The sequence below is a fragment of the Schistocerca americana genome, chromosome X (genome assembly GCF_021461395.2).
Source record: "Schistocerca americana isolate TAMUIC-IGC-003095 chromosome X, iqSchAmer2.1, whole genome shotgun sequence".
Classification (NCBI taxonomy): Eukaryota; Metazoa; Arthropoda; class Insecta; order Orthoptera; family Acrididae; genus Schistocerca; species Schistocerca americana.
Genome location: NC_060130.1, coordinates 433,846,145 through 433,864,464, shown reverse-complemented (window position 1 = coordinate 433,864,464; position 18,320 = coordinate 433,846,145). Strand labels below are relative to the sequence as shown.

The following is an 18,320-nucleotide window of genomic DNA, read 5'->3' as shown; positions in this document are numbered from 1 at the left end:
TCTATGTCTTGCATATCAGCCTGTCTTCAACCTTTAGGCCCTCAGTATTTCAAATCTCAGCCTGTGCAGTCCGCAACAATCAGTCTTTCCTTATTGTCCCATCTGGTAAGTCTCCCCTGACACGGGGTTGTGGGTGACTTTTCTGAACAGTACCCCTTTCCCTAAACCTCTCCAATCCTTTTCCTTCAATCATCTTCCTTCCCCTTCATCTCTTCTGCCAGAAGAAGGAACCACTGGCTCCGAAAGCTTGTAAAAATTAATTCCTCTTGTGTGTATGTTACTCTGCTGCTGCTTGGTGTGTGTGTGTTTGTGTGTGTGTGGTACACTTTATCAGTTACAAAGATGCCAACATACTGACCATTTAAGTTATTGCTTTTTACATGAGTCTTAAGCTACCCTAATTACTTTTTGTAACTTTAGGTGGTAGATGCAAGATTATGTGTGCTGTCAAGGATGATATGATTTCAGTTTGTGTTTGAAGTTAATTTAATATTAATTAGATTCATCACAACACTGGGTAAGTCTTTTATAGCTGAATAGCTCATTCCTTTCTGTGCCACACAAAAGCTGTATAATGGATAGTACCAATCATTTTTCTCTAGTTTCATACTTATCGTTGTTCTCTTCAAATTCAGATTGAGTGTTGATAATGAGCTTCATCGAGAAGCAAATTTGTGGAATGGCTATCATCAGTGTGCCCATCCATTGAAAGACCTATCTACAAGAAGTTCAAAAGTTTTCCTTGTTGTGTGTGTGTATGTGTGTGTGTGTGTGTGTGCGTGTGTTTGTTTGAGGTTTACGGGCGCTAAACAGCGTGGTCATCAGCGCCCATTTTTCCTTGTTACAACATGCACTTGCTTGCTTGGTATCTTAACCCCAGTACAGAAATTAAATGTTCATGTTAATATTTTCCATTGCTGGAGCATAACTGATCTCAGAATGGTACATCATCAAATATGACTTTTCCAAATAATTGATCTAGGCCACTTCTTGTTCTTATTCTATGTAACACAGTTTTTGAAGACATTAATTAAGTATATAAAAAATCTGAAGAAGAACTTGACCATAAGTATGCTTACACAGTCAAAATGACAGCAATGGAACTGGGTAACAAGTCTTAACCGTGTTACATGAAGTCATTGAACAGTACTGACGAAGGTGGGATGAATTGGATAGTGTTAATACAGTAATTGTTCTCTATACAGTTCTGTTGGTTTGATGTATATTGAACCCATTCTTAAATAACATGACAAACAATTTAACAGTAGTACAAATCACTGTGCACCTAAAAACAATTTAAAACAGTTCAACAGTGTAAATGTTTTATGAAGAAAATATTGCAGATGGGTTGCAGTTCATTTCACAGCAAACTTAGTCATTAAAACAGCAGAAGTATTGCAAAATTAAATGCATTTTCACTTGATGATATCTTTGAAGGTGCACAAAATAGTTTTACTATTTAATTTTCTCAACAAATTTACTATAAAAAAATGATATAGCAGTTTTTATTTTGGTTGTCAGCTTGTAAGATTAAGAAGCCACATTAAAAATGAAAAAAAGTTTTTATCCCACTATTCTGTATCTAATCCAAATGAAAGGATTCTCTAATTACAAATTGACAACAAATCTCAAAGTTTTCATTCTGCTATAACTGGCAGTCAGTAGTTACCCTTACTACAATGGGCATTCAATAAGTAATGCAACACATTTTTTTCTGAAAGCAGGTTGGTTTTATTCATAATTCCAATACACCATATTAACCATATTATTCTGCACTCTTTTGGCTATAAAACCTCTGCTTTTTTACATAATATCTGTTTAATGAAACAGCCTTAGACCACCATACTGGGATGGCCTGTAGGCCAATATGGCACATCTGTACTGGTCAACGTCTTGCTGTGTCAATAACCTCCACATCATTAATGAACTGCTTGCATGGAGCACATTCAACATTTGGCCAAACAGGAATTCTGCACAGATGGCCTATCATTGCTCTTTATGTTCTTCTGTTAGACAGTGAGGAACCCAGCAGGCAGGAGTCACAGCTGTGTGCAGCTGGCCAGCAAGAGGGAGATCGGACTGGTTTCCATGACCTTGTTGTGATGATGACATGTTTTTGTTCACCGCCAGGTCTGAATAGACATTCTCCAAGTATCTATGAATATTTGCTATCCTCTGGTTTTCCACTAAAAGAAACTCAGCGACAGCTCTTTGCTCGTAGCGCACCTCAGTTACTTTTGAATGCTACGCATAGTGCCATCACATATCAGTACTTCATGAAACTTTAGGGGCTGAAGCAGAAATTTTCCATGATATATCACAACAAATTCCACATTTTTTAATTGAAATTGGCCAAGGAAAAAGGTATTGCATTACTTATTGAATGCCCCTCATAATTTATGAAAATTGCAGTCCGAAGAAGGTTATAAGTGACTGCAAAAAAATTTATGTCACAGGTTAGTTGCATTAAAATACACAAATAATCTGACCCTGAGAATCCAGTATTCAGTAAATCACCATGTACCGCAATCAGATCCTCTAAACATTATGATGTGGAATGAAAGAGGGCTTGCATGCATTTCTTGTGAATCCCCCTCCATACAGTTTGTATGCAAGTCATTGAAGAAGTTAGATGGTCATGATGAACAAATTGTTAGTTAATCAGAACCTAGGTGTGTTCAGTGAGTCACTTGGTGAGTGGATGTGTTGATAATGGAAGCAGTGGTAGTTATTCTTCTTTAGTGAAGGCTTCCCTTGCTCTACATGGTTGAGCATTGTCCTCTTGAAATATGATTTGTGGAGTTATCTGAAGGAAGGCCAGTCACTCAAGAATTGAAACTTTCCTGATTTAGCAACTGTTATATAGATTGTCCTTAATATAGGGATGTGACAATTTGGTGAGTTTCAAAACCATCATGTTGCCTTTCAATGTGCCACCAATAATGTTATATGGTCATTGAATTCTGATGTGATTGTGGTGTCTGGGACATGATACAATGCATCCCATTAGTACATCCTGCAGCAATTAATCAGTAATTCTTAAATGTTGTAGAGAACATTGGTTCAAGCAGCTCATTGAAAAGCGTTCAATGTTGAAAATTCTGTTTCCTAAAAATGTAATTGCCTGGAAACCTCAACTCATGAATTTCATATGAAATTACAGAAATATTAAATGTTCTGTCAGTGGCCATATAGTCTTTATAACATTACCAAAGCAATACTTTGGAGATTTTCTGAGAGCACATATAATATCTTTATTGAAATATTGCAGGCAACACTAGCTCAAGATATTTGTGAGAAAGGTTAAAGTTTGTGGTTACTGAACTGCTAAAATTGACAGATGAAGATTGAGAAATTATTGACTTGTTACATTGCTGAGATTATTTAATTATTTTTGTGACAGTGTTAATTACTGTAGAATAGTGTCTCACCTTAACATCAATAATATGCTTAGAAATCATGGCTTGGCTACAAGACTGTTTACTTAGTAGGAGTGTTATTACACCATGCACTCAACATATACAACAAGCACCTGTTGGTGTGTTTCATGATTAATTCATTCCTTTATTCACATATTGTGATCCACGAATCCCATAATGTTTTTATTGTGTAAATCATGCCATGTTGTGGCAAAAAACTATGATTTCATAAAAGTAATGGCATAGGAGTTGAATAATTATTATTACATTTAACCATTTGAGTGGTGAATTAATGGTAAACAATTCAGTTGTTTGAATTATATGAAAGTTTTTGAAGTGAGCCAAGACCATCAATGCAGTATCACACAATTTGATTTATTTATTTATTTATTTTTGTGTTCCATAGCTCCTTGATGCGGGTGTATTGCTAGGATGTAGGATACGTCAGATTATTATGGTAATAACCATATATAAATGGTCATGGGCCTTTCAAACTAAATTATATATAAACAGATACAAGAGATTCAAGTTTTTTAAACAATAACACAGGTTATAGCAGTAATAATGATTACAAAAACAAATTGTAAGTCTTACATTCTAATACATCTAGAAAGAATTCTACCATCAATTGATATGCCAGTGCTACATAGTCAGTTCTTTTAGGAATGCTTAAAATTAAACACATTGTACTAATTGTTACACACTATTAAAAAATTGATTTGGGGCCTGATTCTGGCCTTCGTATTTGTATGTAACTCTCTACTTAATGTGTATCACATACAACTAGTCCTATCTGAAATATAAATAATAAAATTTTGAAAATGTGCTGTTACTTTTGTGCTTCATGACATCCTAGTTCTCTGTGACAAATAAATCAGTAAGTTAATCTACCCTGTGAAACATTAAGTATACCAGTCTACAAACTGATGTGTTCCAAATCATTACAATGAGTTATGCAAATGATTTGTGGAACCTAGATGTAGTTAGCTAGGTAACCATCTAAAATATTATTTGTTGATCATTTGTCATTCTCTGTAATAAATTAAAATTTCGTAGATATTGTTTCACAAGAATACAAATCAAAAGATTTCACTATATAGCAATGGTGTGAAAATTCATGATGGCATCCTTGGTCAACAACAAATAATTGGTTCTGAACATATTAAATATGACAGGAGTTTGAAAATGGTTGTTAATTTTAAAACTGTTCATTTTGTTATTGTTCTCTTATAAAGTTAAATTCTGTTAACAGGCAGTTTCATAAGATGCGAAGTAATGGGTTATTCATATCCTGGAGACATATAGGTACCATGAAATGTTACTACACTCGAAATTCCCTTCATTTTTCCTGAACTCCTTAATTTTTCAGAGATGCAGAGTGTGTCAAAGAGTAAATTAACAATAATATACTGCCTCTGTAAATCACATGAACTCTAAGTTTCTTGGAACTTAATAACATACTGTAGTACTAGATTACAGCTGTAATTGGGGAAAAATAAGTAGTTAAATACATTTTTAAATAGTTTATTTCAAATCTGTGACTATATAGTATGTGGGGGTTTTTGTTAAAAATATTCAACCAGAATACGGAGTTTTATTATAAATTTTATGCTGCTGTGCTACTAAGCTGTCATAGCAGTAGCCCACAATTAAGGATTGCAGTGTACATTTATAATGGTGTAGATAGTAAACTCACCTTCATTGACAAGTGTATTCTGGCAGTGAATTATATTAAAAGGAAATTTCACTCCAGAAAAATACACCATGTGATCATCTGATAAAAAGTATCTGGATACTCATTAGTGAACATTAATATGAGTTCTGTCTATCCTTCACCTTTATGATGGCTTAAACTATGCTGGGGACACTTTCAGTGAGTTTTTAGAATGTCTTTGGAGGAATGGCAGCCCATTATTTTGCAAGGGCCAAAACCATAGAAGATAGTGATGTTTGATGCTGTGGCCTGGAGCAAAGTCAACTTTATAAAGATATTCCACTGGGTTAATGTCAGGACTCTTGGTGAGCCAGTCCATTTCTGGAACGTTATTGTCCGCTACCCATTACCTCACAGATGCTGCTTTATGACAAGATGCATTGTCATGCTGATACAAACAACAATTTTCTCCTAACGGTTCCTCTACAGAATGCAGTACACGTTGCTATAAAGTGTATTCATATCCCTCCTTATTTAGCATTTGTGTAAGTACAGTAAGAGGACCACACCATAACTATGAAAAACAGCACCATACCATAGCACCACCTCCTCCCTACTTCACTGCTGGCACTAAGCATGATGGCTGATGATGTTCTCCAGGCATTCACCTAAACTAAACCCTTCCATTGGATTTTCACATGATATAATGTGATTCATCACTCTAAATCATTCGTTTCCAGTCATCCACTGTCCAGTAACATTGCTCGTTACACCAGCTCTAACAACACTAAGCACTGACTACAGAAATATGTGGCTTTTGAGGAGCTGCTTAGCTGTTGAGTGTCATTCTTTATATCTCTCTAGGCACACTCATTGAGCTATCTGCAATGCTGGTAGTGCTTTGGAACTCATGAGTAATTCCTTTCCCTTATTTCATGTGACTTTTTACAACCACCTTCTACAATGTTTGATCATCCCTCTCTATCAGTACAAGAGGTATGCCTGGTCATGGTTCAGCTGTGGCTGTTCCTTCATGTTACCACTTCACAGTCACATCAACAACAGTGAAGCTGGGTTGAAATGTCCCTCATTGCTGTACTATTCAGGTGACATCCAATGACTAATCCAGGTTCAAAGTCTCTGAGCTCTGTTGACCAACCCATTCTGGTGATACTGCCTCTCTACCGACAACGCAATACTTCTCACCTCCTTTTGTGCTAGTGGGCCCACCTCTTGTGACATCTAGTGGACAATTACACATTATGTATTGATTCCTAGATACTTTTGGTCCAATAGTATAGTGATAGGAAGGCTGGCTGGTACTTATTTGTGCAGCTCCCTGTATTGACAAAATAACATTCATATAGGTCTCATCAGTTGTGGCCTTCAGAACAATAAATTCATTTTACAGAGTGAAAAAATAAATTAGTTGTTGGAGGTTGTACAGGAGGCCAGCCACTAAGAACTCGAGCTAAAGAGGATACAAGTGCTATGATGAGGAAGAAGGCCAGAGAAGAAGAAAAAGTCACCTGTGACAATAGGAGCTCAAAAGTAGTGTGTAGTAAGAACTGTATCAGCTTTATTATAGAGAAGGTAACAAGGGCTGAGTGAGAATTAAAAGTTAACTGAAAGAGAAGAGAAAGTGTGAAGTTGAAATACTATACAGAGCCTCCCATTCTACTTACCACACATCGCTCTCCCACATGAATCCTCCCTTCCTATCATTGCTGTAACTCTCTACACCACCATTCCACATACATATGGCTTCTTTTCAGCTCTCCAACACTATCTCTCCCAAAATCCTCCAGAAAGTCTCCTAAAATCCCTGTTCACTTCCACAGTGATATAGTGCCTTTAATCAATCCTTTGCCAACAATAATGTGGAGTTGTGCCAGGAACCAATATGTGATTCAGACTCCACATTAAACTGTAGGTCATTTCTTGCCAGTATGATTATTAGGGTAAGTTAAGGATACATAAGTTGCCAGAGTGGTGTCCAATTGAGAGACTTGCATCAAGTCATTGAGCTACACAGAATTAATATTATTATTCACTCTTACACACAGTTTTTTCATCTTAGACAAATGGACCAACTTATCATCTTATTCCATTGTAGTTCTAGACATAATCTTCATTATCTTATGCCTACTTCCTATCACATATTGATGTTTGTTAGAAATTTATCGTATTTAATTTTAATTTTATCATTTCATTCTAATCCACCTATATTTCTTGCTCTGTCCCTTCTATCAAATTTATATTGATACTGGCATCTTTTATTTCATCTTTGCTTCCTCCTCTCCTCATAACAGGTGGATCGTTCTTAGCTTAGTGACCTACTCTCTCCTTATCAAAACTGCTTAAAATTTCCTGCAATCTAGGAGTGCTGTGAACTATTTTAAGTGATTGTGATTGTAACAATGTATTCTGTCACATCCTTAAAGTGCTGGCAAAACATAGTTTACAGCACAACAATTTCATAACATATCTTGTGCTATTAATAGATAATGTACGGAAAAACAATCCATAGATAATTCCATATGTATTATTAGTGTTCATTAAAATTGAGAATATGGCCATTGCTAAGTTCATCTTAAGGTGAAAGAACTCACAGTAGGCATTGCTATGGGATGTATAACTTTCTCTTTCATTGTGACAGTTGGCAAACATGTAATACCTGATACACCAATGTGAATGTTACAAATTTTATCACATGAGAGTCCCCATATGTCACTTACTGGAGGTGCTGTGTATTCTTATTTCTCCTTGAGAAATTCATATGGGGTAATTTAATTGTTTTGCAATGATCCATTGCATTCTTCAGTCTTAGGCGATTTCAAAATGTTACCAAAGGGTTTTAATGTTTACATATGTCTCTCCATCCCTCCCTATCTCTCTCCCTCTCCCTCCCTCCCTCCCCTCCCTCCCTCCCTCCCTCCCTCCCCTCCCTACCTCCCTCTCCTCCCTCCCTCCCTCCCTCCCTCCCTCCCTCCCCCCTCCCCCTATCTCTCTCTCTCTCTCTCTCTCTCTCTCTCTCTCTCTCTCTCTCACTCACACACACACACAAACACACACACACACACACACACACACACACACACACACACACAAAATACCTTCCCACTCAAATCTCATAATCCCTCTATTTATTTTATCTCCATTATCATGAACAAACTGCTACTCATAAGAAGTTACAAATAAACCAATCACTGAACAATGTGTGATAATTGCTTCATTTCTTTTCTCCTCAGAAATCGTGCATTGATTTTACAATTGGTGCTCGTCCTCTTGAGCGATATATGCCTAACAAGAGGAATGGTTTCAAATACAAAATTTGGAGGATTGTAGTATCAACACCATTTGAATATTTTATAATGATTCTTATTGTTTTCAACACCTTGCTGCTTATGATGAAGGTAAGTTGCATCACTCTCTTTTGTTGAAGTCTCCCCTTCATTAACGATTTGACTAACATGTGTTAAACCCTAATTTATTTATTGCCTGTGTACATCTGTGTTATAAAGTACCAACAATATAATGTGTACTGTAAGGCATCCATATGACTGTTCATGTCTGTGTTGCATTTTTATGTTTGAAGTACTGAGCTGAATATTGAGCACACCTTTGAAACATCGTACAAAAAGAGACCAGCACGGACTGCATTTTCAACATTTATGCCTGTATCAATAGGTACAAAACTACCACAATATGAGGCAGTTGGTTGGCTTTCCTTTGAGAGATCAATGCGACAAGTGGAATTATAAATTACCAAGAACATTAATACTTCTCAAACTCTTAGAAACTAAACCACCAAACAACATTAAATAGTACTTCACAATAAAAAATGACCTCAACCATTATTAAAAATATTGCTAATCTTTTGTATTAAGTAAAGTAGAATGCTGGTCTCTTCCAGGCAGAGTAAAATTATGTCTAAACACAACGTAAAATGAGAAGTATGAACTTATTCATAATACATGGATGGTATAATTTCATGGTTCAAATCAACACATTCTTAAAGCAAATAAGAAACAGAAGTTGAAAACTTCAAAATTATTTTACATGTTACTTTTGGGACCTTAATTTCTCTCAAGTCAAATTTGACTACTTAAATAAATAATTGAAGGTTTCTATCCTGAGTTTTATTTTCATTAAATGAATGATTTTGAATGCTGCTCGGTTTTTTAGCAGGTACATTTAGACACTCACATGCTTAAAATGCCATCAGTACACTGTTTTGTTGCACGTAGTGCTGCATCAATAATTGGCTTTACATAGGTGAATGTTCTGAATATGTTAGTTGGTGTTGTGCATGGCACACATTGTCATCTGTGATCACATGGTTCTGTAAAAAATGCAAATGCACCATTATTTCCAATTTAAGCATCTTTAAATTTAATCAAAGTGTGCAAGAAGCTGGCCTTATGTCTTGACAGAAGAAAGCTTATGTTTAGGAACTGTTATTTTTGAACCAAGCAGAACCTAATTAAACTGCATCTCATAGTATAATTAAATACTTTGATAAGCCATTCAGAAATACTTATGAAACAGGAATGTGGTTAAAATTAAATGGAGCTGTTCAGCTGCAGTATGGAAAATGCCTGGCACGCTCGCCGGTTTGCAAAAGCTTAAGTTTTGTCTCTGTTTGCTTGTCGCCCTATATTACTTATTTATACATAAATGTTTTTCTTATTATATTTTGTCATTGGTTAATATATTTCTTACATAATTATTTTGTTACGTGGAAACTACTTTGTTTGAATAAATATGGATTGAATCACTTATTAATTACATGTACGTGTGTGTAAGACAGATAGTTGCTGCAGATGTTTAATGGCTTATGGATCTTTCATTATTTTTATAAACTATCTTTAAGTACCAAAATATCTGCCAGTTACACAATTTATTGTACAATTTTAGAAACAATATACTTTGCTATAAATATGTTCTAGCGTACTATATGACTGTGACAGATACTGGAAAGTTTTTTTTAACATACCACTAAGGTGTAAATTATCTCTGATAAACAATGTAGGAAAAGATAGATTGTTACTTATCGTAAAGAAAATATATTAAACAATGGATAGGCACAATTAAAAGGCACTTAAACAATGCTTCTGGCCGCAGCCTTCATCAGCAAAAAGAGAAACATACACCATTCATACACACAAGCAAGTACACCTTACGCGTACGTGGCATGGTTGGTGGTCATGTGTGCGTGAGATGCTTGTGTGTATGAATGGTGTGTGTTTCTCTTTCACTGATGAAGATTGTGGCTGAAGGCCTTGCATAAGTGTCTTTTGATTGTACCTGTGTGCAACTTCATGTGTCTTCCTTATGGTAAAGAGCAACCTATCTTTTCCTACTCTGTTGATATTCCTACCTGGAGTTTCCATTGTTTGATTTTCTCTGGTAAACATATTTTTCACCACAAATGCAGAAATAAGAGAATAATCATGTATGATAAAACTTTGCTTTCTATACTGGCTCCATAGTAATTTTTTATTTATAATATTACAAAATTTTCATGGTTATGAGTTGAGAATTCTCATTATTATATCAACTCAACAGCATTTCATGAAAACTTTTGCCATTGTGCTACAATATACAACAGATTTTGTTTCACTATGTTGTCATGATAGTAGCAACCAAATATTATTGCAATATTAGCTTCACCTGATGCACTAAGAACAAGGATATTGTTTATGTTTTTATGATTTCTGACTTTTTTTTATTATTATTGCATGTATATGTCCTAGACCTCCACTACCTCTGTACCCCACACGTCACAGTTTCTGAATAACAAACACATAAGGCAAAATAGTGCATTGTGAACATCACATCCACAGATCCAGCTCTGGTACGCTTTCATACCAAATTTCCTCATATAATTGCTTTTTCTACCAAAACTTATATCCTTCTGACTTGCAAGGATAGCAATCATAGCTAAATTGAATATATTAAATTTATGATATAAATTTAACTGTTTAAACATACTGAAATTTTGTAATTAATTGTTTAACTTTTTTAAAAATTTCTAATACTCTGTTCCTCAATGTTTAGAGAGCATATTCCTTTTCCTATGGCCCATTCAGGTGAAATATTTTAGAAACCTGAAACTTTCACTTCCTCCTTGAAAGGTCTACTGGAAAAGGCCCTCTTTTGCATATCATTTACAGAATTTGTCATGTTGCTTGCACAGTGTTTAACACAGGCTTTCAAAGAAAAATACCAACCTGGTGCTGTGAACAACATAGCACCCTCAGTGTCAGCAGGGATGACGTCTCATTGGACCATACAGCTGTGTCCCTTCTCTGAGCTGATCATAGCACGGCTGACTATCATTTCAGCACTCAACACCACTCTCTAGTTATCATGGAGAGGGCATTACAAAAACTGTTTCTATCACTTTTCTTTGCATACCAGCACACATTTGAAGAGAAATGATGTATTTTTTTGTGATTTCTGGCTTGCATTCAAAGAGAAATATTATAATTTTGTGCAACTTCTGGCTTGCATATAATCTTAGTGCAATATTTACAGTGATCTGTAGCACATTAGCACACGATCACTGGCTGCCTCTGCATCAACATTTCCTCCTTTTAACATGAGATGGTCACAGGCAGGATATAGTTATATCATGTATTATACAAGCAGCAGTCGAGATGATTAAATTACAATTTATGTTGATTTTATTGTACAGGGTGATTTTTCCACCATGTACAAACTCCAGTGATTGATCAATGAGAGGATATGGAACAAAAAAAGGCTAATGAACTTATGTCCAGAAATTCATGGTTTCTGTCCTAGGGACCATTTATTCAATCATACTCTGTTACAGAGACTGCACTCTAATACATGCTGTACCATGCAGCCACAGTTACAGTATGCATCGTTTCCTCCTGGAGGCTGGTACTGTTCCTCATACATCATGCCCTATCATTCTCTCATGGTAATGTTGTGTCTGATTCACTTCTCTTGGTGACTCATCTTGTAGTGGATGTGTTACAGGGCTGTACACAATGGTTCTGTGTTCGAGTCAAGAGCTTGCTGACATGGTGTTTACTTACAGAACGGCAAATGGCAGTGGGAGGTGGGCAACAAGTTTGTATCGGGAGACCTATCCCCACTAACAACAACAGCAGCATTCAATGTTTGCAATAGTGTTTCACCATTTGTGTAAGACAGGATTGTTCCAGGAAGCAGGATATCATGAATGACATACCCAAAATGTTTGGACACCAGAGTTGGAAGAAAATGTGATTAACACTGTGGAAAGTGACCACCTTGTCAGTACCAGGTAGTTGGCCCACCAGTACAGAGTAAGCCAGATGACCACGTGGAATATTATCCATGACAGTTGTTACTACCCTTATCATTTACTCAGGGTTTATACGACCCGGGACAACCCGGAGATCCAGGAGAAACCCGGGAATTTTTTCATCCGGGAGAAAACCGGGAAAAACCCGGGAATATTTTAGAATTCCGGGAATTTTTCGTTGTTTTTGTTTTCAGTTAAATTTTTGTAATTTTGGCTGGTGAGAACCGATACTCTAAAAAAGGATATTACTGCATCCCGCTACTGCAGAATAATACTGCAGCAATAAAACGTGAACGAGAGAAAAAGCGAAAATAAAACTTAAACTGCAAAGTACATGCGCCATATACAGCAACAAAACACTGTGGTCATACAAGTGTCTGCCAACAGCAAAATGTGTCAAAGGCCTTAGGATGACTATGCAATGTTCCGTAACAACAAATTGCCTCCAACGAGCATGACGTCACAACTGTTTACATTAGATTTGTTTTAGCAATTACGAGAGGGATCATGCGAATGAACAGTTGAGTAGTACCTTCTCCTGCTTCTGGCTACAGAAATGTGGCTGTTGGCTGTGTAAGCAGTCGCAGCAAGCAGCTGGATGCTACCGGGAAAAATTTTACTGGAACGCCCAAGCTGCCAGATACTTGCATGCGCAGCAGGCCCAGTTCTATGAGGGGGGTGGGGGGCAAATTCATACTCTTGAGAGAAAAATCCTTGTTTCACAAAGCGACTAGCATCCAGCGCACGTTAGTCTATCGATTATTCATATGACTTTGAAACATCCCTGTCGGTTTTTGAACATTTTTGAACACATTCTAAGTTGATTTCTGAATGAATCGTAAGTTGATTTGTGAATTCGGGCATAGTGTACATGATGTCTCTGTCAGGGGAATCCTTGTTGCATGTAGACACAAACTTCCCTACAGAGAAAAGGGGCTACACGAGCTGAGCGGAGTAAGGCCGAACGGATGAATGCCAACCGCTGTCTGATTGTGTGGTTGATTGGGTTTGCGAATGATGAGCGTTGTTATAATTACTAGCTAAATCCATAGATTCAGACTACAGGAGTGGAAATAAATGAATAACAGGTAAGGAAGACTACGTATTATCTTCTCGGTGTATCCAAGAAAATGAAATTTTGACAGAAAATTTTTGGCCAGATCGCTATACTAGTAAGGGCCAGTTGTACAGTCCCTGGCTAGCAGCCACTTTAAATTCTATTCTGGAAGAAGTGCGGAAAACGTGTTGTAGCAGTGCCTAACCAGAGAATAATCGCGGGATAACTAAAACGGTGATTCTGGCAGAATTAGTGGAGGTAACCTGCCAATAAGCTTTGACATTGGCAGGAATAGTTACAGAATTAGTGATAACAAGACTGTTTGTTGGAACGAGGAAGGAGAAGAAACGGGGACATCACACAAAGTATGGAACAATATGACGATTCCAAGTTTGTATAAAAATTTCGTACTACTACTTTTCGATCTCATACTTGAGAAACTGGAGCGTATGAATGAAGTGTGAAACTATTTTCTAACGTAAGGCGTTTTGCTTGTAGTAGGCCTAATAGGCATTTGATATTGATACTCTGTGAATTATATTCTGTCATTACAAAAAAGACCGTTTGTGCCAAAACAGTATCATTTATTTGGTGTGTATTACAATTGTTGCAGTATTAGAAAGGCCTATTTTGTTTTGTATAGCAGACAGTGACAAAACAGACGTAATCAGATAGGGAAACCACATCACTCTTGGGTCCTATTTTCATTAACAGCTTTTTCAGTGTTAGACAACGGCATTTCTACTTTTCATGTAGCAAAACGCTTGACGAACTTTGATGAGGTAACAGATTCTTTCGCAGAAAGGAAAGCACGATATGTAAAGCTGTAGCAAGATTAGAGAGAAAAAAATCTAGGAGCTAAGGACTGAAGAAATGTGTATTATCTTGTTTGTCTCCCGTCTTTACTGGGTTTATGTATCCTACATTTAATTTAATTTTATGTCACACCAAGCAGGAAGTTGTTAGCTGATAGGGAATAAAGGGTGCAAATTTTCTGAAGAGTCTTTAAAAAAAAAAAAAAAAAAAAAAAAAAAACGAGGGACAGGATGTCAAAACAGACCAATTGTAAGCAGGAGAGGCACCACAGAACATTTTAATTTCCACTGCCCTGAATATGGTTTGATGGCATCCATTACAAAATATATAATTTTCAGTTCCACAGAGCGAAGTACAGTGACGTGCGATAGAAGAATGCTGTGCGAAGAGGGGTGGCACTGCACTTCTGGCACACTTAAGATCAAATAACATGTCTTACATTTCCTCGAACACATATGTTTTATGCATCAGACTCTTCAGAAACATGTGCGATACAAAATGAACATATTTTTGAAAATTCGATTTTTTTAAAATTTTTGACGACCTATCTCAAACGCTCGAGGGAGTGGTGAGGTATTGCACCGGTTCGGAAATATCGTAGATCTGGGGCTGATGAGCAGAGAAGTCTGAGTTACAGTGGGGAAGTGGGTAGTCTCCATGTGACCTGTGTTTACATTTGATGATTTTGCAGTTTCCTCTTCGTTTACTGCTCTCACGTCAAATGAAAACAAAACACAAAACAGATTTCTGATTTCTACCTTTCTGACAGTCAAGCATTAATTGCCTAGCAGCACAATGAAGTTATTTTTGTTGGTTTGCTAAAGAAATTTTCTTTTATTAATCTTTTCCTCTGAGACAGACAATATATTTGAAACGAAGTGTTTAATTCCACACACTGTTCGCTGCATTTCAAGTGCATGTTTTCAACTTCTAGCACGTATGGCATTATGCCACAATCAAGAACCAAATGTGAGATAACACAGTACTGGTACTCCAAGAAAATTTACATCCTGAAAACCACATTGAAAAGCTTAATATCAGGTCGTGACCTACTTAACTGGGAATACGGACATACGAATGTGCACTTTAAATGTGCACATTTTAATATGGGTCACGAAATTCTGATGCTCTTGGAGTATCCTCTGATGTCTTGTTTCTTTTATGACAGAATGTATGATCTTTTAATGTTTTACACATACGAACATACGGGCTCCCTACGACATCGTAGCAGCGCAAGCGCAGTGACACCTGTCATCTGGCACTCTCTGGCAACTGCGGAAATGAACCTATTTCTAACAGGTCATGGGAAAATATTCTGAATGATGGTTTGAAAAGCGTTACCATCAAAGTACCATTCTGGCAGTTTCAACGGAGCTATGTGCGATAATGTACTATGAGCGTTTGACTCTCATTTAAAAATCAACTCTTTGATGACGAGCCATTTAGATGAATTTTGAGCCCAGAAGATCAGACATTTATGTTGTTATTAAAAACTTTACTGCCACATTTGTGTGATACATCTTAAATTGTAATACGCACATAAAAGACCAACATTGTATGTGAAAGCTTAGCTTCTCTTGCAGCGTATTAATCTTACAGACCAATATTATATGTGAAAGCTTTGGGTTTTGTGTAGCAATACTATGTATATTAATTTAAACCATTAACTTTTTCTGTTTGTGCGTTCACACTACTTAACAGTGATGTTGCTATTGGCTGACTACATCATGTGTCCTAAGCTCTGAATACCCGCTGTCATCAGCAGGCGAGATCACATGACATGAGAGCTATGACTGGCTTACAATAGCGCATCGCAATCTCAGTTGCAATGCGTACATGTTGCTGCACATCAAAGATCTTTCCAAAACACGTTTTTTTCCCTGTGTTTAGTTTTCTAAAGCGCCGGGAAATTCTACTCCTGTGTATAAAACCACAATCATTGAAAGTACTTATAAGTTATACAGTTCCGAGAGAAAAGGTACTGTCAGTTAACAGGGAAAAAGAATGTTTTCACCTGGGAGAAAATGCATTTTTAACTGGGAAATCCAGGAGAAATCCGGGAATTTTTTTTCCTTGTCCACGTATACACCCTGTTACTGCATGTGCAGGACTCAATAGCGACAGACTTTCCACATTGGAAGCAGTTTTGTGACTGGTTTCTTCACCAAGCAAACCATGATTTGTTTCATCCATCCTATTCACAGATGAGGCTACTTTTATGAAGATTGGAATCTTCATCTTTCATAACAGTCATCTGTGGGATATTATGCAGCACCTGCATGGTATGGTGACAGTGAATCATCAGTATCAGTGCAGCCGGAATATGTGGGCTGGGATAATTGGCGACCATATTTTGGGATCAGTCTTCCTTCCATGTCACCTAATGAGCCAGAACTACTGGAATTTCTTGTGGGTGACTCTGACCTCCCCGCTGGAAGTTGTGTCATTGATGATTCAAATGGTTATGTAGCTGCTACGTGATGGTGCTCCAGCCCACTTTGCCATTAATGTCCAGATGCATCTCAGTCATGTCTTCCCTGATTGATGAATCAGATGACAGGGCCCACTTACGTGCTCATTCACTGGAGCTCAACTTGTGCAATTTCTTTTTATGGGGCCAACTCAAAAGTGTTGAGTATGCAGAGCCCATGTGGAGACACTGGACCAGTCTATTCATGCTGCCTTTGACACTGCTCGGATGCAGCCTGGGCAATTTGAATGTGTGAGACAGAACATACTATAACATGTTCACGCATGTGTTTAGGAATATGGAAGCCATTTTCATCAGATACTGTAATTTTGGCTGCAAGGTACAGTGCGTATATGACTGCAATCTCTGTAACAATGTATGATTGAATAAATGATCTCTAGCAAGGAAACCATGCATATACAGACATAAGTTCATTAGACCATTTTTGTCCCATATCCACTCATTGGTCAATCCCTCGAGTTTATACATGGTTGAAAAAATCACCCTGTATATCGGCAAAGATCACTCTAGATTTATAATATTTTATCAGAGTATATGTTCCTCTCAAAAATTACATGTCTGCTTTTCTGTTTTGTTTCAGAAGGTACTTTTCATTTTGATTTTCCATGTGTTTACCATTGCAGCCCAAATATGGACTGCTCCTGAGATGCTCCTTGTGATGAGCAACACAAGTGGGGAGCTCTGTGTTGTTTCTGATTATAAACAAACAATATTGTTTCAGTTGTAATTTCATGTGCCCATTTAACAAAGGGTTTTTCAAATTAGTCTGGATGTGATATCCAGGTAAAGAGTTCTGGTAAAGATGACAACAAAATCAAAAAGAAAACTCAGTATGTCAAGCATCCACTGAGTATGTCGTATGTGATGGACAGTCATAAAGTTTTAATTATCGCCTCAGAAAAGGAAGCAATGTAATTAAGTTTTGTTTGTCTGCAGGTATGTGTCTGCATTCTTGGCACACACTAAAATCCCCACAACACAACACCACAACATAACACTAGAGGAGCCAAAACAGTATGGTGCAGCCCATTTCCACTTTATCTGTAGTTGCTTAACCAATGTGTTATGGTACTGTGATGTGTGGCTTTCAGTGTGAAGCAGGGCTGCAAACAAATTAATTATGACAGTATTATGAAATGGATAGACTGCTTCTCACCATATAGTGGTGATACTGAGTCACCGATAAGCACAAAAAAAGACTGTCATACAAGGAAGCTTTCGGCCAAAAAGGCCTTCATCCAAATTAGACAAAACACACACACACACACACACACACACACACACAACTAATAGACACCGGACTACAGTCTCTGGCCCCCTTAGCCTATGTGTATGTGTTGCATGTGTGTGTGTGTGTGTGTGTGTTTTGTCTAATTCTGATGAATGCCTTTTTGGCCAAAAGCTTACTTGTTTGACAGTCTTTTTGTTGTGCATATTTGCAACTCACGATCTCCACTACATGGTGAGTAGCAATCTATCCATTTCATAATATTGAAATTATTCCATCCTGGATTTTCCATTGTAAAAAATTAATTATGTAATTTTATTTTGTCAGTGTGGGA

At 37.0% G+C, this 18,320-nt stretch overlaps 1 protein-coding gene across 1 annotated transcript in view; it reads left to right on the top strand.

Annotated features, from left to right (window-relative positions):
• LOC124556062 (voltage-dependent calcium channel type A subunit alpha-1) overlaps positions 1–18,320 on the top strand; it is a gene marked incomplete at its 3' end in the record, with an annotated part of 507,834 nt that overhangs the window by 373,070 nt on the left and 116,444 nt on the right. The window contains exon 24 of the mRNA XM_047130091.1: positions 8,325–8,489. Coding sequence (XP_046986047.1) covers positions 8,325–8,489 — 165 coding nt within the window. The remainder of the gene's footprint in view (positions 1–8,324; positions 8,490–18,320) is intronic.